The sequence below is a fragment of the Anolis carolinensis genome, chromosome 4 (genome assembly GCF_035594765.1).
Source record: "Anolis carolinensis isolate JA03-04 chromosome 4, rAnoCar3.1.pri, whole genome shotgun sequence".
Classification (NCBI taxonomy): Eukaryota; Metazoa; Chordata; class Lepidosauria; order Squamata; family Dactyloidae; genus Anolis; species Anolis carolinensis.
Window position 1 is genome coordinate 242,187,930 of NC_085844.1, and position 27,806 is coordinate 242,215,735.

At 41.5% G+C, this 27,806-nt stretch overlaps 1 protein-coding gene across 1 annotated transcript; it reads left to right on the forward strand.

The window, feature by feature from the left end:
• The first annotated feature begins 5,833 nt into the window (after positions 1-5,833).
• Positions 5,834-27,544, forward strand: ogfr (opioid growth factor receptor). The gene is made up of 8 exons (XM_008110172.3): positions 5,834-6,184; positions 14,110-14,157; positions 17,579-17,641; positions 18,182-18,263; positions 21,314-21,392; positions 23,334-23,400; positions 24,675-24,823; positions 25,746-27,544. The coding sequence occupies exons 1-8, from the start codon at positions 5,945-5,947 to the stop codon at positions 26,875-26,877; spliced, it is 1,860 nt and encodes a 619-aa protein (XP_008108379.1). The 5' UTR covers positions 5,834-5,944; the 3' UTR covers positions 26,878-27,544.
• The last annotated feature ends 262 nt before the right edge of the window (positions 27,545-27,806 follow it).

Here is a 27,806-nt window from a genome sequence, read left to right on the forward strand (position 1 = left end):
TACTTGGGAAGACAGGTGGACAAATGTCACCATGCTGGAAGAAGCAAAGACCACCAGCATTGAAGCGATGCTCCTATGCCATCTACGCCGGACTGACCACGTTGTCCAAATGCCCGATCACCATCTCCCAAAGCAGTTACTATACTCCCAACTCAAGAATGGAAAATGAAATGTTGGTGGACAGGAAAACAGATTAAAAGATGGGTTTAAAGCTAACCTTAAAAACGGTGGCATAGACGCTAGGCTGGAGCAAATTTTTCGTTAGTTCGTTAAATTCGTTTAAAATTCGTTTCGTAATTACTTTTGAATTGATATTGAAACATCTGCTCACTGCCTTACAAATATTACGAATTTGAATAATAAAAGTACCTATTTTCGTTTGTTTCTGATGTCTTCGGATCGCCCTCCCCCCCCCCCCCCCCCCGGGGACCACACCGGCTCAGTAGAAGCCTTCCGCGAAGCAGGGAGGGAGCGAAGAGAAGAGAGAAGAGCCATGCCTGCCTGCGCTTGGCCTTCTCCTCGCCCTGCCTCGCCCTGGAGCCGCCGTTTGGTTTTGCTTCTTCAGCCAGGCTTAAAGGGGAATACCAAAACAAGGCTTGCCTTCCTAAACGGAATCCTTAGAGCCAGAGGATATCCCTTTAAGAGATATCTCCACTGAGGAGATCTCCCGGAAAGGATTCTGGCACCAGCTCAATTGCAACAGATTCAGTGCCATGTCATGTGAGCTGTAGTTTTACAAAGTCCCTAGCCTTCCCTGCAGAAGAGAGCCAGTACCATGCCAAACTACAACTCCCAGTTTTCTGTCAAATTGTTTTGGATTTCAACTCCTACAATTCCTAACTCCAGACATGGGCAAAGTTTGCCCTTGCCTGGTATAGAAGCATTCTATTCTTCTCCAGACATGCCAACAGTATTAAGTGATAAAATCTTGGGCATTTTATCCTTTAATGCTAAAAGTTCATAGGTTGTTCAGCAACAGCCTACTGGCTGGGTTGCTATGAGTTTTCCGGGCTCTATGGCCATGTGCCAGAAGCATTCTCTCCTGACGTTTCACCCACATCTGTGGCAGCTAGGCCACAGACGTCTGTGCGAAGCTAGGCAAGTGGGGTTTATATCTGTGGAAGGTCCAGGGTGGGAGAAAGAACTCTTGTCTGTGGGAGGCAAGTGTGAATGTTGCAATTGGTCACCTTGATTAGCATTGAATAGCCTTGCAGCTTCAAAGCCTGGCTGCTTCCTACCTGGGGGAATCCTTTGTTGGGAGGTATTAGCTGGCCCTGATTGTTTCCTGTCTGGAATTCCCATTTTCTGGGTGTTGTTCTTTTACTGTCCTGATTTTAGCTTTTCTGTAGCTAAAAATGCATATAAAATTGATTCTATAGGGAGGATAAATGATTGGATTTCAACTCCTACAGCTTAGCTTTCTCTGCCAATAATGGTACCATACCGAACTAAACCTCCCAAGATTCTGTAGCAGTGAGCCATCTTGGATATTGTAAGGGATTTATTATTATTATTATTATTATTATTATTATTATTATTATTATTATTATTATTAGACCTTGCTCCCAGGAAGGTGCCTTCGCTGTGGCTCCCAACTTATCTATCTACCTTTCCACATATTCTCCACATTGTGTGTATGTGTATGTATATTATATATACATGAGCCCCGATGGCGAAGTGTGTTAAAGCACTGAGCTGCTGAACTTGCAGACCGAAAGGTCCCAAGTTCAAATCCCGGGAGCAGAGTGAGTGCCCGCTGTTAGCTCCAGCTTCTGCCAACCTAGCAGCTTGAAAACATGCCAATGTGAGTAGATCAATAGGTACCGCTCTGGCGGGAAGGTAATGGCACTCCATGTAGTCATGCCGGCCACATGACCTTGGAGGTGTCTATGGACAACACTGGCTCTTGGGCTTAGAAATGGAGATGAGCACCAACCCCCAGAGTCAGACATGACTGAACTTAACGTCAAAGGATACCTTTACCTTTACCTATATACACACACACATATGCAGGGACTATATATATATATATATATATATATATATATATATATATATACACACACACACACACACACACACACACACACACACACAGTATATATCACACACACACCAATTTAACAAAGTTTCTGAAATAGAACAATGACTTTCACAGTAAAGACAACCCAATTTAACAGGAAATAAGACTTTCAAACCAGGAACAGATTTCTGCAATTATTAAAAAATGGTTTATTATAAAAGCTATGAAAATTCGCCAAAAATCAGAGGATAAGGGAAACGTTCCAAATTTTGGTGAGCTATCAGTGTTAAATGTGTTCTACCACTGTACCAAGTTTGAAGAAGATCACTCAAAAAATGAGGGCGGGAGAGTCCTGTAAAATCTCCCCTCGTGCTTTTTTTTGGCCACTGCGCATGCGCGTCCGCCATTAACGAATTACTTTTGAAACTAACGAATTTTCGTTAATTTCGAATTTTTTGGGGGGCAAAATTCAGAAATGACATCAGAAACGAAACGCTGGCGCCCCCTACTTTTGAAACGAGTTTAGAATCAATTTTTTCATGGATCGCTCAAGCCTAATAGACGCCAAGAACTGGGAAGCTTTGACCCTTGAGCACTCCAGCTGGAGGTCAGTTGTGACCAGCAGTGCTGTGGAATTTGAAAAGGCACAAATGGAATGGTGAAAGGAAGAAATGTGCCAAGAGGAAGGTGCATCAAGCCAACCCTGACACTTTCCATCTGGAAACCGATGACCTCACTGTGCAAGAACATGTGGGTCAAGAATACGGCTCCACAGTCACCTACGTACCCACCGCAAAGACACTACACTTAGAAGGCCATCATGCTCGGACAACAAGGGATCACCTAAGTAAGTAACTTTCAGGGATGAATTTCCCTTCCGAGGGGTAGATTCCTGTTGTCTTCCTGTTGTCTCAGCCCCATTCTTAACCAGGAGTCGTTTCAGTGGGATTCCAGTGGAAGTTCTTCCCAGGTGATCCTCAGAGCTCGGGATGCTTGTCTGTTCTTAAGGTGAAAAGCACACGTCTGCATTTTAGATGGATTAGTGATCAGCTGGTTTTCCCTGTAATAGGCAGTAAGAGCACCTAAAGCTTGGGAGAGCTTGGGAGAGCTACCGGAGAGGTCCTCCTCTTGCTTCCACCTCCGTCTCAAGCACGACTGGTGGGGACAAGGGAGAGGGCCTTCTCAGTGGTGGTCCCCTGCCTTTGGAACACACTCCACAGAGAGATAAGACAGTCCCCGTCACTATCCTCTTTCTGCAGGGACCTGAAAATATGGTGGTTCCAACAGGCCTTTGAAAATTAGTCTCAGTCCTTGCTTTGACCACCAGCTGGGACCCTGCCTTGCACTTTACTCACTCCCCCCCCCCCCCCCATGAGACCATTTACTACCCTAGTTCCTATAACTGCTCAAAAGGCCTTTGAATTGAGTAGCCCAGACTCCATCTTGCACTTTACCGACTCACCGGTCCTATGTTACTTCAAATAGTTGCCTTGGCCCACCCTGAAATTCTCACCATTGGTAGCTGAATTTCATCCAATGGAGTAGTGGGTAAAGGTAAAGTCCAGTCGTGTTCAACTCTGGGGGTTGATGCTCATCTCCATTTCTAAGCCAAAGAGTCGGAGTTGTTCATAGACACCTCCAAGGTCATGTGGCCAGCATGACTGCATGGAGCGCTATTACTTTCCGGACGGAGCGGTACCTATTGATCTACTCACATTTGCTGCTAGGTTGGCAGAAGCTGGAACTAACAGCGGGTGCTCACTCGGCTTCCAGGATTCGAACTTGCAACCTTTTGGTCAGCAAGTTCAGTAGCTCAGCGCTTTAATACACTGTGCCACCGGGGGGTCCAATGAAGTAGTACTGGAACTGAATTTTAAACGTGTTTGATTGTTTTTAATAGTAATATGTTGATGTCTTTAGTATGGTTATGTTGTATCTTCTATGTTGGTAATTGAATGTTTTACTCTGACTCCCTTCGGGGAGATAGAGTAGTATATACATTTTATTATTATTATTTTATTGTATGACACAGCAAACAAGATAGATATGCTGGATTTCGTGTCACAAAATCACAAGTCGAACACTTCCCAAGTGTCTAGGACTGTGTGATGTATTTTCAGATGATGCATGCAGATCCCAGTAGGGTGGCCTTTTGCTGTTGGCAGATTGTGATTTCGTCAATGTCTATTGTTTCCAAATGCCGGCTGAGATCTTTTGGCACGGCACCCAATGTGCCGATCACCACTGGGACCACCTGCACTAGTTTCTGCCAGAGTCTTTGAAGTTCAATCTTGAGGTCCTGATAGCGGCTGAGTTTTTCCTGTTACCTGGGATGGCGACATCAATGATCCAAACCTTTTTCTTTCCCACAACAGTGATGTCTGGTGTGTTGTGTTCCAGAACTTTGTCAGTCTGGATTAGGAAGTCCCACAGTATCTTTGCGTGTTCATTTTCCACAACCTCTACAGGTTTGTGATCCCACCAGGTGGTACTTGAGGCATAAGTTCCAATGAATCATTTGGGCCACATAGTTGTGCCTCTGTTTGTAGTCTGTCTGTGCAATTTTCTTACAGCAGCTGAGGATATGACCAATGGTTTCATCGGTTTCCTTGCACAGTCTGCATTTTGGGTCATGAGCTGATTTTTCGATCTTGGCCTGAATGGCCTTTGTCCTGATGTCTTGCTCCTGGGCTGCAAGGATCAGGCCTTCTGTCTCCTTCTTCAGGGTCCCATTCGTGAGCCAGAGCCAGGTCTTCTCCTTATCAGCTTTTCCTTCAATTTTGTCAAGGAACTTTCCATTATTATTATTATTATTATTATTATTATTATTATTATTATTATTATTATTATTACCACTACCATGCAGCCTGAGCCCTGCCACATGCACAATGGAGGATCTTCTTATAGCAACACCAAGTGGCCAGTTTCTGGTCAAAGGACATTTAGTATAATGCCAAGTGGGTTTTTTTTTTTTTTAATTTTGTTTGTGTTTTCAAATACATGACAGCATCTGACACGATAAACACATAAATGGCCCCACTGGATCCAATATGCCCAGGTTTGGAGGCAACAACAGCATGACAAGTCTACATAGGGACCACCAAACGCAGCGCCCAAACAAGAGTCAAAGAACATGAAAGGCACTGCAGACTAATTCAACCAGAGAAATCAGCCATAGCAGAGCATTTGATGAACCAGCCTGGACACAGAATACTATTTGAGAACACAAAAATGCTGGACCATTCTAACAACTATCATGTCAGACTACACAGAGAAGCCATTGAAATCCACAAGCATGTGGACAACTTCAACAGAAAGGAAGAAACCATGAAAATGAACAAAATCTGGCTACCAGTATTACAAAACTCAAAAATCAGAACAGTAAATAAAAAGCAATACTCTGAAAACAGAGGGTTTCCAGACATGAATCAACCAAGGGCAGTTAACGACTCTAAACAAAGGATGCCCCAGAGGCAGGAAGAAGACAGCAGATAAGCTTTTCAATGCTAATTTAAGTGATTAACTACACATTCACACTGACCTCTCTCACCCTAGACTTTCCACAGATATATATTAACCTCTTTGCTTAGTTTTCTCCATACCTCACAACCTCTGAGGATGCCTGCCATAGATGTGGGCGAAACGTCAGGAGAGAATGCTTCTGGAACATGGCCACACAGCCCGAAAGACATACAACAACCCAACAGCATGACATTCCCACCAACGTTCCAGAATCGAACGCGGCAGCCAATGGGAGCGCGGCCAGGGCGGTGGGCGTGGCTTCGCCCTGGCCTCCTCCTCTTCCCCCCCCCTTCCCTCCCACGTGCCTTTCCCTTTGTATCTCCTCCCTCCTCTTTCGCTTTCCTTTCTTCCCTTTACATATCTATTTTTTCTCCCCTTCCTCTGTCATCGTTCACAGCCATGGCGGCGAGGAAGGCTGCAGGGGAAGGAGAGGAAGAAGGGCAGGCCAGCGAGGATTCCGAGGAGGAGGAGGAAGAAGAGGAGGAGGAGGAGGAAGGCTACTGCGAGTACGACTCTACCTGGGAGGAGGAGGAGGATGAGGATGGAGGAGGAGGAAGAAAAGCAAGGCTGAAGGAGGCTCCAGTGGCATCAGGACCCAAAACCCCCGAAAAGCAGAGCTGGTGGGCCTCAGGTGGACAGGTGAGTGTGTGTCTGTGGGTGGGTGGGTTAAAGCCCCCCTTTGTCTGGCTGAAGGGGCACCTGGGTCTCTCTCTGCTCTCTGCAAAGACAACCCACTCCTCTTTCTTCCCCGGATTTGGCTCATCTGTATTCCCCACATATTCCCCTCTCCTCCATAGGCTAGAATGGAGGAAAGGATGGTGGTGGTTATTGGGGTGCATTGGGGGGCCAGGCAGGGAAAGGGAGACTACTGGCAGGGTTAAGGACCACTCTCATAGGTATATATCATCCTGTATAATCCTGCAGGCACATATACACACACACATAAATATATAATCTTGTATGCATGCACACACATATGCACACACATATATATGCACACACACACACATATATATACACACACACACATATAAATATATAATCCTGTATGCATGCACGCACATATGCACACACACACACATATATATATATACACACACACATAAATATATAATCTTGTATGCATGCACACACACACACATATATATATACACACATATAAATATATAATCTTCTATGCATGCACACACATATGCACACATATATATATACAGACGCGTAAATATATAATCTATGCATGCACACACATATGCACACACACACATATATATATATACACACATAAATATATAATCTTGTATGCATGCACACACATATGCACACACATATGCACACACACATATATATACACACACACATATAAATATATAATCCTGTATGCATGCACGCCCATATGCACACACACACACACATATATATACACACACACATAAATATATAATCTTGTATGCATGCACACACTAATGCACACATATATATATTCACACACATAAATATATAATCTTCTATGCATGCACACACATATGCACACATATATATATACAGACGCGTAAATATATAATCTTCTATGCATGCACACACATATGCACACACACACACACATATATATACACACACATAAATATATAATCTTGTATGCATGCACACACATATGCACACACACACATATATATATACACACACACATAAATATATAATCTTGTATGCATGCACACACATATACACACACATAAATATATAATCTTGTATGCATGCACGCACATATGCACACACACGTATATATATATACACACACACAAATATATAATCTTGTATGCATGCACACACATATGCACACATACACACACATATATATACACACACATATAAATATATAATCTTGTATGCATGCCTATGTAGATCTATTCCAGGCATATGGGCAAACTTTGGGCCTCCAGGTGTTTTGGACTTCAACTCCCAGGTTGTGGGAATTGAAGTCCAGAACACCTAGAGGGCCAAAGTTTGCCCATGCCTGATCTGTCTTGTATGTATGTATGCCTCCTTTATGTATTCAATAATCTCTCATGGATATACTGTATATATAAATACACACATATATACACACAGGCATATGTGTGAATATAAGTATATGCAGGATGCATACATACATACAGGATAGATATACATATACATAGGCATGCATTCAGGATACATATATATAATCCTGTATGCATTCAGTAGTCATGCATGCACACAGTAGAGTTTCACTTAGCCAAGCTAAACAGGCCAGCAGAACGTTGGATAAGCCAATATGTTGGATAATAAGGAGGGATTAAGGAAAAACCTATTAAAAATCAAATTAGATTATGATTTTGCAAATTAAGCACCAAAACATCATGTTATACAACAAATTTAACAGAAAAAGTAGTTCAGTATGCAGTAATATTATGTCGTAATTACTGTATTTACAATTTAGCACCAAAATATGATATATTGAAAACAGTGACTACAAAAATGGCTTGGATAATCCAGAAGCTTGGATAAGCGAGGCTTGGATAAGTGAGACTCTACTGTATATAATCCTGTATGCGTTCAGTAATCATGCATGCATATATATGCACACACACATAGGCATTTTTTAACAACATTTATCCCCTGCCTTTCTCACCCGAGGGGACTCAAGGCGGCTTACAAAACTGGCAAAATTCAATGCCCAAAACAAAATCAATAAAATCAAACAGACACATTTTAATCAGTTAACAATACTTAATAATAAGCTTAAAAATATACTTGAGTCCATTCGTCCAGAAACCTTGCACGTAAACCTTGGTTCAGACCATGTCGAATCATTGTAATTATTCATTAAATGCTTGCACACTTAACCATGTCTTTAGGTTTTCCTTAAAGTCCAGAAGGGCCGGGGCCTGCCAAATGTTGCTAGGGAGGGTGTTCCTCAGCCGAGGAGCCACCACTGAGAAGACCCTGTCCTTCGTTCCCACCATCCGCACTTGCGGGGCAGGTGGGACCAAGAGCAGGGCCTCTCCAGATGATCTTAGGGTTCTTGATGGCTCATAGGAGGAGATACATTCAGACACATACACATGCTACACAGGCATCTTAAGGTCAAACATATTTGATGGAGAAAAATATTTTTTATTCAATTATTTTTGTAATTTTTTAACCAAGCTTTTAACTGCAAAAGCATGAGTTCCCTTTGCTAGTCATGGTTTTTTTTTAACTTACACATGTTTCCAGTCTATTTTAAATGCATTATATTTTTAATAGTATGGTAAGTGGTTTACATTTATCTTTTTTGAATTCTAGGGGTACATCTACACCAGGCATGGGCAAACTTCAGCGCTCCAGGTGTTTTGGGCTCCAACTCACACAATTCCTAACAGCCAGGCTGTTAGGAATTGTGGAAGTTGATGTCCAAAACACCCAGAAGGCCAAAATTTGCCCATGCCTGCTGTAGACTATAGAAATAGTGGTTGCAGTTCAACACCACTTTAGCTGCCATGGCTCAGTGCTATAGAATCATGTGAGTTGTAATTTCATGAGGCCCCAGCAATCATTTTGCAGGGAAGGATAAAAAACCTTGGGTGGATGAACATTGTAGAATTCATGCAGTTTGACACCACCTTACCTGTCATACAAAATCATGGGAATGGTAGTTCTGCAAGGGCTTTGGCCTTCTCTACCACCCATCCACAGCTCCCATAATTCCAAAGCATTGTGCCATGGCAGCTAAAGTGGTGTCAAACAGGATTAATTCTATGGTGTAGGTATGTGCTAGGAGAAAGGTAGCATACAAATAAAATAAATAAATCTGTGCTATGAAGGCAGGAGCAATAAATAGAATGGTGAGGCTGTGCCAGTGTCCCAAAAGGACTTTTGCCAGTCTTGTCCCAAAGCCATGGGATTACTGGAAGCCCTGCCTTGACTTGGGGCAGTATCATTTTCAGGTTTCATCTGCACTGTGTACTGTAAGTTGTAGTGTTTTTATAGCTTTTTAATTGCCTTGGCTCTGTTCTACAGAATCCAGGCATTGCACGAGGCACTCAAAAACTCCTAAGGTCCTTCCAAGAAGAAATCGCTGAATTGTGGAATTCAGAGTTTGGAGCAGAGAATCTCTAAATTGTTTTTGTTGTTATGTGCCTTCATGTTGTTGCCAACCTGTGGCATCCATAAGTCCACCCAATAATGGTGTTTTCTTAGCACAATTTATTTATTCAAGGTGCTGCATTGCTTTCCTCTGAGGTTGAGATATTCTGGTGTATCTACATTGTAGATTTAATACAGTTTGACACCACTTCCATAGCTCAATGATATTTAATCTTGGGAGCTGTGGTTTGGAGAGGCGCCACTACTCTTCAGCAGAGCGGGCTAAAGACCTTGTAAAACTACAAGTCCTACAATTACATATCATTGAGCTATGGCAGTTAAAGTGCTTTCAAACTGCATCAGTTCTACAGTGTAGATGTGTAGATATGCCTTTGCCTTTCCATGGCCATCATCTTGGTTTTCGTGGCCCAGCAGGCATTCAAACCCTGAACTCCCAACACTCAAGCCAGAACACTATCTCACTATATGTTGCTATATAAGTTGCATATTGGTGTATATCTTACCTCTTGCAGGTGGGCCGTGCTTAGAAATTATAGCATCCAAACAGCATATAACTACTTGTAAATCAATCACTCACAAGTAGCTCACAAAACTACAAATTCTAGGATTCTGTAAGATGGAGCCATTGAAGTTTAAAGTGATATCAACATGCAATCAGTGTATAGTCTGGCTACTTTCTTTGTTGTCTCATCGACTGATATTAGTTCCAGATGGTGATTGGAGTGGTGGTCAATGTGCTGTGTTGTGTTTAATAGAATAGGATTCAAAAAATTGAAAGATATTCCGAGAGTCATCTAGTCCGACCCCTGGCCATTACTAAAACATCACTAACAGGGATCATATAGGAAGGAAAACAAGAGTGCATCACACATACATAGCCATTTTATTTGGGCTGGCGTTGTGTCTTTACTACATTTACGATACAAAAGAGCTTGTCGTGTCTATGGGCAGTTGACTCTCAATAGGCATGGATTCCGCATCCACGGATTCAACTATCCACGGCTTGGAAATATTCCTCCTCAAAAACAAAATGCAAAAAGTTAACCTTGATTTTGTATATAAGAAAAACAACCAGTATATATGGACTTGAACATCTATAGATTTTGGTATCCAAGTGGAGTCTTGGAAACAATCCCCAGCAGGTGTCTGGAAAAGACAATTTCATAACATTATTTATTATTTATTTATTTACAGTATTTATATTCCGCCCTTCTCACCCCGAAGGGGACTCAGGGCGGATCACATTATAACACACAAAGGGAAAACATTCAATGCCCATAAACACATCAAACAGAGACTGAGAGACACATACAGAGGCAAGTTAACGTTCTTCTGAGGGGATGTTCGATTCTGGCCACAGGGGGGAGCAGCTGCTTCATCATCCACACTGACGGCACTTCCTCATTCCAGGTCGTAAATTAGTTAATCTTGCCTCCCCACTTTAGTGGTACCTTATCTCCTACTTGATAGATGCAACTATCTTTCGGGTTGCTAGGTCAGCAACGAGCAGGGGCTATTTTTTATTTTTAATTGACGGGTGCTCACCCCGCCACGGGCTGGCCTCGAACTCATGACCTCATGGTCAGAGTGATTTAAGGCAGCTGCTCAACAGCTGCGCCACAGCCCGGCCCCAACATTTCATGCTGTTTAAATACTTGGGTTGTTAATTTTAGACCATCTCTTGCTTCTCTCACTCTCCCACCTTAGAAGGAAAGAGAAATCTCGGGGAGGAATAAATGTCCTGCACGAATTAAAAGAAAGTGAAACCACTGGTTAATTTTAGTTTTGCTGTGCAGCTCAGTAGAAACGAAACTAACATTTGATCCTGGCTTATGCAGAAACAGGGAGAGATTTCACCATGTCATGTGTTGCAACCTGAATAGGTCATTTCCATGTTAGGAAATCCCTTGGAAACTATGGGTAGGGTTACATGCACTTTGGACATTTAGTAGATATACTTTAACCCTTGACGATTGCAAGCCAATTGCTTGGTCTTGATTTCGCTAACTTCACAGTTGCATCTGCCCAGTGTTGGAGCTTTAGAGTAAAACTTAGAGAGCTCCTTTCTAAAAGTAATGTGTTATTTAGCTCAGATTAATCCCCCTTCCTAAAAGCAACTGCTTACCATTGTAAACAATGATAATGCATCCTTACTACATTCTTTGCTCCTTGTCTCCAATGGTTCTAGATCTGCGAGAAAATTCCCTCTGACCATTTTGTGAGGGTTATAGTCCTGTAATGGGTTAAAGCAGGGGTCCCCAAACTAAGGCCCGGGGGCCGGACGCGGCCCTCCGAGGTCATTTACCTGGCCCCCACCCTCAGTTTTTAATATACAGTAATATATTGTATATACATATAATATTGATAATAATATTATAATGTAATACAATATAACACTAATAATAATACCATATAATAATATTAATTATATATTCTATATTACATATAATATTACTAATAATATTGTAGTATAGTGGTATAGTTCAACATAGTAATATATAATGCTAATATTGTGCTATGCTAATAATATAATATATTGTGTGTACATATAATTTGTAAGCTACACTGAGTCCCCTTTGGGGTGAGAAGGGTGTGATACAAATGTAGTAAATAAATGCAGTAAATAAATAATAAATAAATTTTAGACTTAGGCTCACCCAAAGTCTGAAATGACTTGAAGGCACACAACAACAACAACCCTAATTAACTTGACTATCTCATTGGCCAGAAGCAGGACCACACTTCCCATTGAAATCCTGATAAATGTATGTTGGTTAAAATTGTTTTTATTTTTAAATATTGTATTGTTCTTTCATTGTTGTTGTTGTTGTTGTTTTTGCACTACAAATAAGACATATGCAGTGTGCATCAGAATTTGTTTTTTTTTTCTTTTTTCAAATTATACTTCGGCCCCTCAACAGTCTGAAGGATTGTGGACCGGCCCTCGGCTTAAAAAGTTTGGGGACCCGTGGGTTAAAGCAACTCAAACAATTGCATCCAGAGACATAACCATGCTTTGCTGTAACACCATGGTGGGACTGATTGAAAAAACAATATTTCTAGCATGAGCTTTCGTGGATTCCAGTTCACTTATGAAGAGCTAAATAACACTTGGGTGACAAGTTCAGTCTCAACAATAGTCAAAAGGGATCGTTGTAAAGCAGGGATAGATGAAGTATTGTTTAGGTTGAATTGATTTTTGTATTTATATTTTCCTATATTTACATTCTTTAATTTGCATTGTGTTACGTTTATTATAAGCTTCTATGGGTATCAGGATAAATGTAAAGTAAACAAATAAACAAGTATGGGCTTCATATAACTACCCCAGGTCATAGTGAAGGTAAATAATAATAATAATAAATAATAATAATAACAACAACAACAACTTTATTTTTATACCCCGCCCCATCTCCCCGGAGGGACTCGGAGCGGCTTACATGGGGCCATGCCCAACACAACAATACAATAACAACAATAAAACAAATATCGCATCAATAAAAGGTTTTCCCCTGACATTAAGTTTAGTCGTGTCCGACTCTGGGAGTTGGTGCTTATCTCCATTTCTAAGCTGAAGAGCCGATGTTGTCCATAGACACCTCAAAGGTCATATGGCCAATATGACTGCATGAAGCGCTGCTACCGTCCCACCAGAGCAGTACCTATTGATCTACTCACATTTGCATGTTTTCAAACTTCTAGGTTGGCAGAAGCTGGGGCTAGCGGGGAGCTCACCCCCTTCCCCAGATTCAAACCGCCAACCTTTTGCTCACAAGTTCAGCAGCTCAGCGGTTTAATCCTCTTCAGCACCAGGGGCATGTTTTATGCCCAAATGCTAAGAAATGATACATGAATTGCATTTCCACTACATTTAAATCGCTCTGGTTGTCCTTGAAGTTAAAATTAAATTTTGCTATCTATCTATCTATCTATCTATCTATATTATTTTGTCTAAAATGCCTCTGTAGGCCCATGGTAGCCTTAAAATATGCATTTGGGAACCAAAAATAATTACTTTTTTTTTTGCGGGGGGGACTAATGCATTCCCCTGTTCTTCTGTTATAAAAGGGCAAAGGTGGGAGATTTTTCATACCAGGCTGTACAGAGCAGTTGCAGGAACACAACCTCTGAGGATGCTTGCCATAGATGTGGACGAAACGTCAGGAGAGAATACTTCTTGAACATGGCCATACAGCCTGGAAAACATACAACCCAGTTGCAGGAACATTGTAAAAGGGGGAACGTTATCCATTGTTACATTACATTTATAAAATAGCATTATTTTATAGGTAGCACTACCTACATTCTTGGGAAAAGGGGATACATCTCAAGAAACTCTTGTAATCTAGCTGAAGAAATGCAGAAAATTAAATCTGACGTGCAGTATTCTGATTTGCAGTTTCAAAGTGCTAAATATTTTTACAAGTTTGACTTACATTGATATGTGTCTCTCTCTTCAGGAGCAGCGAAAGACAAACCTTTTGTCAGTGGGTTTTAGAAGATGTAAGGTAGGAGTACTGTAATAACATTTTTGTGAAATGTTTCATTAAAATAACTGGTGGGCCTAAGAGCTTGGGATGCTTCACCATGAAATGAGGATGCAGTAGAGCCCTTAACACTATTGAGCTCAAGCTATTTTTTAAAAATCCTTTTCCTTTGATTTAGAAAATCCCTGGTTAAAACTTTGAGTATGTTCTTTTGTTTTGCATTCTGCCTCTTAATGCATTTTTAATTGGATTATTTCTGTAGAATATTTCATTCAACTGGAAAGAGGCTGACCAACCCTGGCTTGTTGAGCTGCATTCCTTAATTAATCATTTTAGAGTAGATCCTTATTATGTGGGTGTATGGTTGATTGATTTGGATTGATTACATTCTACTTAATTATTTGAATATCTTGTTTTGTTGTTATAAGTTCTTATCTTGTTTGGTTTATTGGTTTTAGTTTGCTTGTTTATTGGTTATTGCTCATTTTTGGTATTGAATGTATGCCATTTTTCTGTTGGAAACAGCCCTGAGTCCCCCTCAAAGAGTTAGGTTGGGTTACAAATAAAGTTTTTATTATTATTATTATTATTATTATTGTTATTATTATTATTATTATTATTCCTTTTAAATTTTAAAAATATTTTTTGCTTATTTTTTCTATGCATTTGTTATTTTTCTTATTCTTGAGCCCCATTGTTGAACTAAATGTGAGATATAAATGAATAATGAAATTATTAATAACAACGACAACCTTTCAATTCAGCAAGAATGTCATTCCTTTCTCAGATCCCATATACAGTGCCATTTAATGCAGTTTTAAACTGCATTATATGGTCAGTGTAGATTCATATCATGCATCTCAATGCAGTTAAGCTGCACTATACGTGTCTACAACAGTGTTTCTCAACCTAGGGGTCAGGACCCCTGGGGCGGGGGTCGCAAGGGGATTTCAGAGGGGTCGCCAAAGACCAACAGAAAACACATATTTCTGGTGGTCTTAGGAACCTTTTTGGCAGAAAAGGCTGAAGATCTCTCCTGTCCTTATCTTCCTTTTTGGAAACAGACGTGAATCCTCCCACCAAAAGCCCTCCTTCGCTGTGTTCATATTTGGGCATCTTGACTATTCGTGCCAAGTTAGGTCCAGATCCATCATTGTTTGAATCCACATTGCTCTCTGGTTGAAGGTGAACTACAACTCCAAAACTCAAGGTCAATGCCCACCAAACCCTTCCAGTATTTTCTGTTGGTCGTGGGAGTTCTGTGTGGGAAGTGTGGCCCAATTCTATCATTGGTAGAGTTCAGAATGCTCTTTAATTGTAGGTGAACTATAAATCCCAATAACTACAACTCCCAAGTGACAAAATCAATCCCCTCCCACTCCACCGGTATTCAAATTAGGACGTATACTATTTGTGCCAGATTTGGTCTAGATCCATCATCGTTTGGGTTCACAGTGCTCTCTGGATGTAGGTGAACTACATCTCCCCTAAATCACTGTCAATCCCTCCCAAACCTCTCCAGTATTTTCTGTTGGATCTGGGGGTTCTGTGTGCGAAGTTTGGTCCAGGTCTGTGGAAGCCAGAGCTGAATTGGTTAAAGGTACTGCAAATCCCATCATCTGTTGTCCATACTCCCCCAAACATATTGTTTTTGTGATTAATCGCTCTGCTTTATTTATGCTCAATTTGTAACAATGAAAACACATCCTACATTGATATAATTACATTACAATTCATAACAGTAGCAAAATTACAGCTTTGAAGTAGCAACAAAAATAATTTTATTGTTTGAATGTTACCACAACTTAAAGAACTGTATTAAGGGGTCGTGGTGTTAGAAAGGTTGAGAAGCACTGGTCTACACTGACCATTAAATCCTGTTTCAGGCAAACATCTGACTTGCCAACGACTCAGTTAAGAACAGGGGTGACACAAGGAAGTGAGATAAATCTACCCCTAAAAAGAGAAATTGACTCCTGAAAAAGTTATTCTGGGGAAAAGGTGTCTCCACTGAAGCTTTCTCTCCAATCCTTGTTTCCACAGCAAGCCAAAATTTTCAAGATCCAATTCTCACAGGAACAGAAAGTGAGCTGAAATCTTCTGAACAGGGGCACAGGCAGCAAAACAAACACCATAGGGCTGTTAACCCTTCCCTATGCTATCCAAAGTTAAAAAAATATTTTTGGCTGGAGTTATATTAAAAAATGTCCCTATCCCAACATATACAAATTCAACTTAAGAACAAACCCATCTTGTTCAAAACTTGGGGAGTGACTGTATATGGCAATGTAAACAGGGTCTCAGCCTCAAGGCAGACCTATAACATTATAATTCTAGTCGATTTTACAAGGTTGCTATTGAAGTTTAAAACTGCATAGCATATAGATCGGTTTTAAAACAGTAAATATATTTATATGACACAATAAACTAGTTTGTTTTAACTGTTGTTTGTTCTTTAATGCATGCCTTGGCATAAGAGATCAGGAAAATATTCATATTTCAGCTTCTGGTCAAGCCAAGGACAAATATGGGTTGCAGGTTGAGATGTCACAGCAAATGATGGGTTTAAACAAATCAGAGTTCACGAATCAAAAGCAAACCACAGGCTGTGGTCTGTGGCTGGCAACTATGGCGTGTTAACAGAGTTGGGCTTGAGCATCACATGACAAAATTCAGCAAAGTGCACTTTGGTTGCTGTGAGTTTTCTGGACTGTATGGCCATGTTCCAGAAGCATTCTCTCCTGACATTTTGCCCACATCTATGGTAGGCATCTTCAGTGGTTGTGAATTCAGTTGGAAACTAGGCAAGTGGGGTTTATATATCTATGGAAGGTCCAAGGTGGGAGAAAGAACTCTTTTCTGTTTGAGGGAAGTGTGAATGTTGCAATTGGCCACCTTCATTAGCATTGAATGGTCTGGCCTTTGTTGGAAGGTGTTAGCTAGCCCTGATTGATTGATTGATTCCTGCCTACCTCAAGCAGACAAGAGTCCTTTCTCCCACCCTGGACATCCCACAGATATATAAATCCCACTTGCCTAGTTTCCAACAGACCTCACCACCTCTGAGGATGCCTGCCATAGATGTGGTAAAATGTCAGGAGAGAATGCTTCTGGAACATACAACCCGGAACACTCACAGCAACCCATTAATGTGGCCATGCAAGCCTTCGACAACACAAAGTACACTTTTTCTGTTTATAATCTGCAAATGCTTTCTAGGAAGGAATATTCAGAGATGGTTTTGCTAGTTTCTTCCTCTGAATTACAGCCTACATCATCTGGAATTCCTTGACAGTCTACACCGAAGTACTAACCAGGATAGACTCTGCTCAGTTTCCAAGATCAAAAAGGATTTTGTGCTTTTAGGATGTATTCTGCTCTTTTGAGGACTGTGTCTCCACTGTGGCCACCCTACTCACTCTCACCTCTTTCTTTACCCTAGAACACAAAGAGACGCAACTGGATGGCAGCAAGAGATATGCAGAAGTACAGGTGGCGTTATCCGGTAAGGAATCTCCCTGTCTTTTTTCGAACAGTGGCTAGTACTAGTGCAGCGTGAAGAGCCTCAAGTTCTGTAAACATCAGCCTTTAAAATAGTCTGTGGTGGTTGTCTTGTGTATGAAGTGTTTATCTGCTTTGGGTTGTAGTCTGGACTTTAAATAAAGAGCGGGTAACTGGGAAGATTAAGGAGCTGGATTGGCTTCTCAAGGGACCTTGGAGAGCTACATCTCTTCACCAAGTGGTAACTGGCGGCCATTGATACTTGGGAAAGCAGAGGGTGCATCTACACTATAGAATTAGTGCAGTTTGACACTACTTTAACAGCCATGGCTCAGTGCTATCTGAATCATGTAACTATGTATTCTAGGACTGAAAATCAGGTAATATAATGGGGTTCAGTTGTATCCACAATGTCAGGTAACTTCACTCCAGACACAGAGGTCTTACTGTACTGATTGTTAATGGATATTTTTTTTTGCTTATTTAAAAACATTGCTTCCACCACCATACATACTCAGTGATGCTTTCTTTTCTCTCCCTTCAGGATTTGGAAGAAACTGATGTAGAAGAGGCAGAAATGTGGAATCTAAGCTTTTACAAAAATGAGATTCGTTTCATGCCTAACGGTATGACTTTCCATATTGTTTTGCTTTCAAAAGGAAGCGGTGGCTGTCAAGTTGTGTTTTGCCCTCTGGCCCCTCGAGGCAGGATTGAATTGTGTTTTACTTGAAAGGGAATTTTCCTTCCGCCCCCTTTTCTCAAATAAGGCAGACAGGCAGAGAGCAGGCAGTCTGTCTTGCTCACATTAAATATCTAAAAGCATATATATCTCCTAAAGTTGTTTTCTTCCTGGGCATCCAAATTAAACAGCATTGGGAAGCCATTGACTCTGGCCATTAAAGGGGGGGCATGATTGCCTCTTCTTCCCTGGGGGTGAAGGCTGCTTCCTTTCTCTTAAAGTACTTATGCGTCCTTCCTTGCTGTATATCACAGTTCATTTTTGCTTTGCAGCTGGGGTAAGGAAGGGAAACTTCTGTTTTTGGATCCTTGCTCCCAGCAGGTTGGAGATCATGGGAGATTTAATCCAGCAGTGCCCATCCCACTGTGCAGTGCTTTCACATCATTTATACATAACATCAAAATCAATGCTTATCTCTAGGCAAGTCAGCCCCTTTGTCAAGCAGAATGTAATTATTGCACTTGTATAATCCTGAAGACGAGAACGTTTGGGATCTCCTGAAAGGATTTGAGGGTCACAAAACAGGGTCCTGGGGCCACATCTGACCCATAGATTGTACTTTCCCCATCAGTATTGTAGATGGTTGCCAGAAATAGTGGCAGCTATGGCTGTTCACATGTACATTTGGCATAACACTCTCTCCACTTTAATAGTCATGTCGAAGGTGATTTCAGCAGATATTACTTGGCTGTATGGCAAGCAACTGCTATTGAAATAACTCCTTCTGCACAACAACAATAATAACAACTTTATTCTTGTATCCCACCACCATCTCCCCGAAGGGACTCGGGGTGGCTTACACATGACAACAAGTGCCAAAAACAACATAAAATAAAACACAATTGAAAAATACAGTTGAATAAAACATTTAGAGCCTCCGGTGGCTCAGTGTGTTAAAGCGCTGAGCTGCTGAACTTGCAGACCAAAAGGTCCCAGGTTCAAACCCGGGGAGCGGAGTGAGCGCCCACTGTTAGCTCCAGCTTCTGCCAACCTAGCAGTTCGAAAACATGCAAATGTGAGAAGATCAATAGGTACCGCTCCGGCGGGAAGGTAACAGCATTCCATGCAGTCATGCCAGCCACATGACCTTGGATGTGTCTACGGACAACACTGGCTCTTCGACTTAGAAATGGAGATAAGTACCAACCCCCAGAGTCGGACACAACTGGACTTAACGTCAGGGGAAACCTTTTAAAACATTTAGACATGTTAAACGACAACTTGAAAACTCAATTAAAACAGCACTCTTCAACTGGTGGTGGTAAGCTATTGTAGGCATGGCCAAGCTGTAAACCGTCGGGCAGTGAGTGGGATAAGTGCAAAGCTGTAACCATGGGACAAGTGCATGAGATAAAGTGCAAGGCTGCATAACAGTCAAATAGATGAGATAAGTCTGGGCGTTCTCAAAGGCTTGTTTAAACAGCCAGGTCTTCAGGTCCCTACAGAAGGGGAACAGTGTGGTGGCTTTTCTAATCTCTCTGCAAATGCACCTTCAATAATTTTTCATTGTGACAGTCCAATAGTAAAAGGTCTACTCTTCCTGACCCCAACTGTCATAGGACAAGTTCAAGGTTGTTGTTTAGAAGTTGTGTGACTGTTCAAGATGTCAGGTATATTTGGCTTGGCTTCCCTTTCTCAGACTTGAGTTAACTAATATTTGTTAGTGTGTGTTTATGTTATTAGATTGAAATGTTATATCAAGTTAAGCTGTTGGGTGTTTGCAACTGTGTGTTTTTCTGGCAAAGCATTCTAGCAGCGTAAGGGTTAAGCACAAGCCTGCTTGATTGATTGCCCACAGAACCAATAGGTCAGGGCTTCCGTTTTGAACTGTCTCATGAACTCAGGAATGCGGGAGGTGCCGGCATGTAGAGATAACAGCCAAGCCGAGCCAAGAAGAAGCGCCATGTCTCCGGAGAGTTATGGCTCTTAATAACTGTGTATATATATGTAAATAAAGTATTTAGACCTGCTGGGACCAGCAGTTAATCAACGACTCAGCTGTTGTTTGTTGGTGCCACTTCTGCTGCTGCATCAGGTGGTCCTTCTGGTGAGCAGAAGAAGAGAAGCTGACTCACCAAGTCAGTCAGGGTGACGGAGGAATGATTGAACCACCTAGCCCAGCATTTACACACCATCCTGACAATATTCAGGAGAACATCCATGGTTCATTATCATGGAGGGTCTCCCACTGATGCTATCTGGCTTCATCCACAGCCCATCAATAAGCAAGTCAGGAAGAAGAGAGATTCAGTGAATCTATAGAAGCAGGAACACTTTCTGCTTTGCCAAGGTAGATGAAAGGCATCAGGCTGATACTGCAGAAAGCTCAAGATTAGGAGTGAGGAATGGAGAAAGTCAGGGAAGAAAGCACATCATCATCACCATTTATATAGCACTGTCATTGTATTTGCACTGTGCTTTATAAGGAAAAAAAGGAATGGCATTTCTCCACCCTTGGGATTACAATATAAAGACATCACACACAAGGAAGGGAGGTGGCAGTCAGGGAGAACCACATACTGAATTAGTTACATGTTTTAGCCAAGGTTGTTCAAATATTCTATTTTTAACTGTTTATTAATTTGTTTAATTGTCTTAATCTGTCTTGTATATGGCGTTGAATGTTTGCCATTTGTCTTTTTGGAAGCCACCCTGGTTCCTCCAGGGACAGAGTGGGTAGAAAATAAAGTTGTTTATTATTATAATTATTACTAGTAGTAGTGAAGTTCTGTGGCTGGATTTGGGGGATTAAATGGCCTCTTCCTTTATCCAATTTAGTAGTCCATGTTACCTGAGGAAATTGGGACACTTTTCTTGTTTTCACATAATACAAAACCCATTTTGTGTTGTTGTTGGCAATGAGCAGGGCAGAGTATTTGCACCTTGATCATTGGAAGTGATTTTTTTACGTATTTAATTTTCTCACCCTCCCTCTAGGCCTCCATATTGATGACCTCCTTGAGAAGTGGCAGAATGACTATGGAATTCTAGAAGAAAACCATTCCTATATTCAGTGGTAAATAAATAGCCTCCCATTAAAAGGGTATTGGCCTATGGAAAGGTGCTCTGAACTGCTTCCTACATTTGGATGGTCTCATTTTTTTCTTTTTCCTTTCCTCTGTCCTCTCTCACACTTATGCCAAGGCATCTTTCAAAAGATATAGAATACGTTTCGTTTAGAATACAAGCCTTTAATGAAAAATTGGATTATTTGTCTTTGGGTATTTTTATATGTTAACTGTCTCTTTTATATCTGTACAAAACAGCTACATTCATGGCTGCTGCAATAAGCACCATAGTTTTATAGTACAGTCAGCCCTCCATATTTGCAATTTTAACTTCTATGGATTTGCTTATTCACAAATGTGATCAATATGTTCTTTCTGGGAACTCCTAGGTCTTCTAGCACAGATCTATGTCAATGTTTGGTAGAAATTGACCATTCATATATTGCCTGGAGGACATAGGGATTCTCAGAAAGAACATATTAATCATCCTTGCAAGTAATGAAATCCACAAAAGTTGCCCTGTAGGACATAGGAATTTCTTGATAGGTATTCTCCCTGGTTTTTTTTTTGTTTGTTTGTTTGTTTGTTTGTTTTTAACAGTGCAGTGGTCCTGTGCCCTTAAGCCCTGCAAAAGTGGAAGGTTGACTTCATTACTTTATAACACAGCAACATAAAAAGCCATGCTCTTGTTCACAATCAATTCTCAATTGTTGGAATAGAAAGGTCTTATCCAGCCACTGAAAAGGCAGCAAAGAAGGAGCCACTGTAACTTCCTTAAGAAGGTTTTATTTAAGCTGAACATCAGAACAAGAAGAAATAGTGTGTCAGTGTGTTGTCGAAGGCTTTAATGGCCGGAATCACTGGATTGCTGAGAGTCTTCTGGGCTGTATGACCATGTTCCAGAAGCGTTCTCTCCTGATGTTTCGCCCACATCTATGGCAGGCATCCTCAGAGATCCGGGGGGCAGGGGGGAGAGAACTCTTGTCTTTTGGAGGCAAGTGTGAATGTTGCAATTAATCACTTTGATTAGTATTAAATAGCCTTGCAGCTTCGATGCCTGGCTGCTTCTTGCCTGGGGGAATCCATTGTTGAGAGGTGTTAACTGACCCTGATGGTTTCATGTATGGAAGTCCCCTGTTTACAGAGGGTTGTTCTTTATTTACTGTCATGATTTTAGAGTTTTAAAAATGCTGGTAGCCAGTTTTTGTTCATTTTAATGGTTTCCTCATTGAAATTGTCCACATGCTTGTGGATTTCAGTGGCTTCTCTGTAGCCTGACATAGTGGTTGTCACAGTGGTCTAACATTTCTGTGTTTTCAAATAATATGCTGTGTCCAGGCATGTAGATAATTCCAACAGAAAGGAGGAAACCATGAAAATGAACCAAATCTGGCTACCAGGATAAAATCAGGACAGTAAATAAAGAACAACACTCAGAAGGCGGGAATTCCAGACAGGAAACAATCTGGGCCAGCTAATGCCTCCCAACACAGGATGCCCCAGGCAGGAAACAGCCAGGCTTTGAAATTGCAAGGCCTTTCAATGCTAATCAAGGTGATTAAGTGCAACATTCATTCTTGCCTCCAACAGACAAGAGTTCTCCCTCCCACCTTCCACAGATATATAAGCTCCAATTGCCTAGTTTCCAACAGACCTCACAACCTGCCATAGGTGTGGGCGAAATGTCAAGAGAGAATGCTTCTGGAACATGGCCAGACAGTCCGGAAGACCTACAGCAACCCAATATAGTGTCACTTCTAATTGTGTTGGAAGTGACAGAGCCTAGAAGAGGACAGTGGCCTTTACCGCTTCACTGCTGCCCTCCTTTGAACTGCATAGTAAAGTCGGTCCTTGTCCAATGCTTGCTATCAAACTCAATGTGATGTTAAGTTTTGCTGGTCATTCAGTTTGCATTGTTCTTGACAGGCAAATAATTTCTTTCTTTCCAGGCTGTTTCCTTTGCGTGAACAGGGGATGAACTGGCGGGCGAAGCTTCTCACCTGCCAAGAAATTGAGGTAGGGGGTCTCCCAGAACTTTTTAAAATACTGGCTTCAGGACCACACTTTCCCCTCGTTGTAAAATTCTCCCTCTTTCCCTACTACTACTACTCTGTGAAGGAAAATCTTCTCTGTCTGCAAGATCTTGGAGGCTGGGAATGCATAGGACCCATGTTCTACTAATGAACAAATTGTATTTTCGTTTCCATATAACTTTTTAAAACTGCATGCTCTACATCAGGCATGGGCTAATTTTGGCTCTCCAGGTGTTTTGGATTCCAACTCCCACAATTCCTAACAGCTGGTAGGCTGTTAGGAATTGTGGGAGTTGGAGTCCAAAACACCTGGAAACCAAAGTTTGCCCATGCCTGCACTCAGTTAGCATCTTTTTGTGCATTATGTTTGCCAAGATTTCAATTTCTTTGAGTACCTTTTCATACCATCTGCACTTTGTATGTAGATTTTTTTTTGGGAAGTGTTCAAAACTGGGAAGAATGCAGAAGGACTAAGTCCTTTTCCTTTTGTTCTGGGAAATGCGCATTAGGTAAAGTAGTATTAAAACATAAATGAATAGGTTTTATCTCAGTACCTGCTTAAAAAGCAGCTTTGGATTACAACAGCAACTGTTTTGTTTTTGTGTGCCAAGTTGCTGGGGACAAGGGGGGGGGGAATAAAAGAAAAACAATTATAGGCAGTTCCCAAGGTACAGACATCCAAGTTACATATGACTCATAATTAAGAATGGGGGTGAGACAACAGGAAATGAGAGAAGTCTACACCTGTGAAGGAAAATTCACTCCTGAAAGTGTTATCCCGGGGAAAAGGTGTCTCCACTGAAGCTCTATTACCAATCCTTGTTTCAACAACAACTCAAAAGTATTTGAAGTGAAAGGATTCCCCCGGGCAGGAAGCAGCCAGGCTTTGAAGCTGCAAGGCCACTCAATGCTAATCAAGGTGGCCAGTTGCAGCATTCACACTTGCCTCAAGCAGACAAGAGTTCTTTCTCCCAACCTGGACATTCCACACATATATAAACCCCACTGGCCTCGTTTCCAAGAGACCGACAACTTCTGAGCATGCCTGCCAAAGATGTGGGCGAAATGTTAGGAGAGAATGCTTCTGGAACATGACCATACAGCCCGGAAACCTCACAGCATAGACAACAAAAGAAACACGTTTACAAGGGTGTTCTCTATGCCATCCAAAACTAAATAAAAATATTCTTGGCTGGAGTTACACTTGGAAAACCGTGTTCTGTGTGCCTAATGTGTATGAGTTTGTCTGACATTTAGGCCTTCAAAAAATCTAAGGAAGTGATGGAGAGGTTTGTCCGGGCTTACAAGCTCATGCTGGGATTTTATGGCATCGAGATGATCAATGAAGAAACCGGAGAGCTGAGAAGAGCAGAGAACTGGTGCGAGAGGTTTGAGAACCTCAACCGGTAAGTTGATCCACTAGCTGGGCATCTGGATTCACCTAACTGCAACTTAATAAACAAAATGACAAAAAATAAAATTAAAATAAAAACATCATAAAATACAGAAATTCTGATAAAACACATACACACATATATATCTTATATCTGTTTTGTCACATTGTGACACAGCCCAGGGTACAATCCGACTAGAAATTGTGAAAGAGGATATCTTATCCCTTGAAAAATGTATTAATGCTTAATGCTTAAACTCCAGTCTATACCAGCAACCCATGATGCTAGTTATTGTACTCTGGAAATATTGAGTGAAAACATGTCTCGCTGGAAAAAGTAATAATGCTGGGAATTGCGGAAAGTGGCTTTACAGACAGATCAATCCAATGAAGGAAACCACTGCTCTGAGTTCAAGATTATCAGACCTGAGTATGTTTTGCAAACTCACAGCCATGGCTTCTTTGGTTGATTCAATCTAGCCTTCTGTTATTAATATTGGCTGTTACTAACAGGTTCTCTTCGGCTTTGCTCATTCATGTGTTTACTATATGTCAAGCCAGCACAACTTGTGGCCCTCCGGGTATTTTGAACTTCGGCTCCTAGAATTCTTGACCATTGGACAAACTGACTAGGGCAATGGTTCTCAACCTGAGGTCCCCAGATGTTTTTATCCTTCAACTCCCAGAAATCTCTGCCAGTTCACCAGCTGTTAGGATTTCTGGGAGTTGAAGGACAAAAATATCTGGGGGCCCCAGATTGAGAACCACTGGGCTAGGGCTTCTGGAGGTTGGAGTCCCAAACACCTAGAGGACCACAACTTGTACATTGAAGCTTACTTTGATGGCAACCAGACAAGTTTAAGATATTGTATTGTAAATGTAAAGTAACGAAGTGTTGTTTCATTCTTTCCCCTCCTTCGCTCTTCTCTTGTTAGGTACAGCCACAACAATTTACGGATCACTCGCATTTTGAAATGCTTGGGAGAGATGGGATATGAACACTATCAGGTGCGTCTAGTGCAGTTCTTCCTGACAGAGACCTTAGTTCATCAGAAGCTCCCCAATGTGTTGATGAGCGCCTTAGACTACTTCATGTTCACGGTCCGAAGCAAGCAGAAGCGGCGCGATTTGGTCCATTTTGCGTGGCAGCACTACAAACCCAGGAGGGAGTTTGGCTGGGGTCCGCACAAGAAACTCCGGAAATTCAAGGCTAAGACCCTGGAATTGGTGGTCAGCTCCAAGGTGGAGAAGGTCAGCGATGAAGATGATAAACAGGTCCAATTGGAAAGGAAAGATCTTGCGGAGGAGAGTGGAGCAGAGAGTGAAAACCTCAAGGAATCCAAGAAGAGGAAGTTGGAAATGAGCAAATTAAGTGGGGAGTGCAATGGGTTACTGAACAGTCCCACTGATATTGAGAAGATCTCCTGCAATCTCAAAGAGTTTGTGATTGATGGCACTTGTCCAGTTCCAGAAGAGACCTCAAGCACATTGGTGTCTGAAGGAGGCGATGGAAGCAGTAGAAACATAAAGGAGTCTGAAACAGTCAGTACGGTGGTTAAAAGGCGAAAAATTGAGGAGTTGGCACCAGGAGAGGATGCTGCAGGGATGTCTGAGAAAGTAGACACCAAGTTGATACCTTCTGAGAATCAGGAAACAATTTGCTCCACTTCCGTTATTGAGAAGACCGATCAGGTTTGCCAAGATGAAACCAAAGTAGATGCTGCTCCTCCTGCAACCAATCTGGCCGACAGCAAAAGCACAGGCGAGAACTCACAAGCTGATTCCCAAACAAGGGCCGAGCCTGATCTTTCACTCATTAACCACACTGTGGACAAAACTCCTGAACCTCAATCTACCTCTTCACCTGAAAAGGAGGAATCTCTGACCTGTGATAGCCAGCCAGCCATTGAAAGAGAAGCTGATGCCAAGATAGGTCCAAAAGAGGAGAATGTGGAAGAAAAAAAAGAGGACGATGCACATAAGAACATAGCGGCAGACCTGGAAAACACTATAGTAAAGCCTGAAGAAACAGAAAACCCTATAGCAAGGCCTGAAGGAGAAGAATAGCTGCCCCAGATCAGGGTGATGTACTTCCGCTGGTGCTAAAGGCATAGGTGTTCACTGGCAGCTCAGTCTGCAGCTTGTGTGGCTTGTTCTTCCCACTGTTAAAAATATATAAGTGTTTATAAAGCAGGAGGAATCAGCCTCAGAAGGCCTGGCGGCTTTCATCAGATTTCAGCAGACCATACCTGCCCAGTTTGCAAAACTAGAAGTGTTCTTAAAGAAAGTTGTTAAAAAACCAGGGCGAGTGAAGTAGACTTCTAAGTGGTCAATTGCACCCTCCCAGGAGCTTGAGGGTGTGCAAAAGAAATAGTGTTTTAAAATAAAATAAAAACGTTTGGTTTGGGAAGGGGGCACTGGGGAAGCACATTAGGGATTCTGGCTGCCTATATGCAGCACATGGGCACATTTCAGTTGTAAACCCAAGTTCTCATGGGTAATATGAATTTGGGATAAAGAAAGCAGTGAAACCTGATATGTTCTATTCTTTAAAAATGTTCTTGTTTTGATTCTAGTTTTTAAATAGCTAAAAGAGTACTGATTTTAAATAGAAATGACCTTTGGGGACGAGGCGCAAAAATAAATAAATACAATTTTGGCCACTTTGTGGACACATTTTCCAGCATTTGTTAAATCAACTTCGTTTGTGTTAAATAAAAATCTTGGATGCAAAGCTTTGGTAGTTCCCTTCATGTTTCAAGTGGGCAGGATCAAGAGGAGGGAAATGGCTTAATCCTCTTGCAAAGCTTTCTTGGCAGGATAATATTTTGAGACACTGGATAAAAGTTCTCACATGTAAGAAGTTAGAAACTCTGGCCATCAATTCCCTCACCATTTTGATTTGGAACAACAGGCCAGAATGAATTCTTGGTTTTCCTTCATCTGTCATCTTCCATACGCACAACATAATAACTTATAGTGTCAATATACTCCTA

Coding starts and splice junctions, on each gene's coding strand:
- ogfr (XM_008110172.3), top strand. CDS start 5,945: ATGGCGGCGAGGAAGGCTGCAGGGGAAGGAGAGGAAGAAGGGCAGGCC. Junction 18,264..21,313: donor GATTCGTTTCATGCCTAACG/GTATGACTTTCC, acceptor CCCTCCCTCTAG/GCCTCCATATTGATGACCTC. Junction 21,393..23,333: donor AACCATTCCTATATTCAGTG/GTAAATAAATAG, acceptor CTTTCTTTCCAG/GCTGTTTCCTTTGCGTGAAC.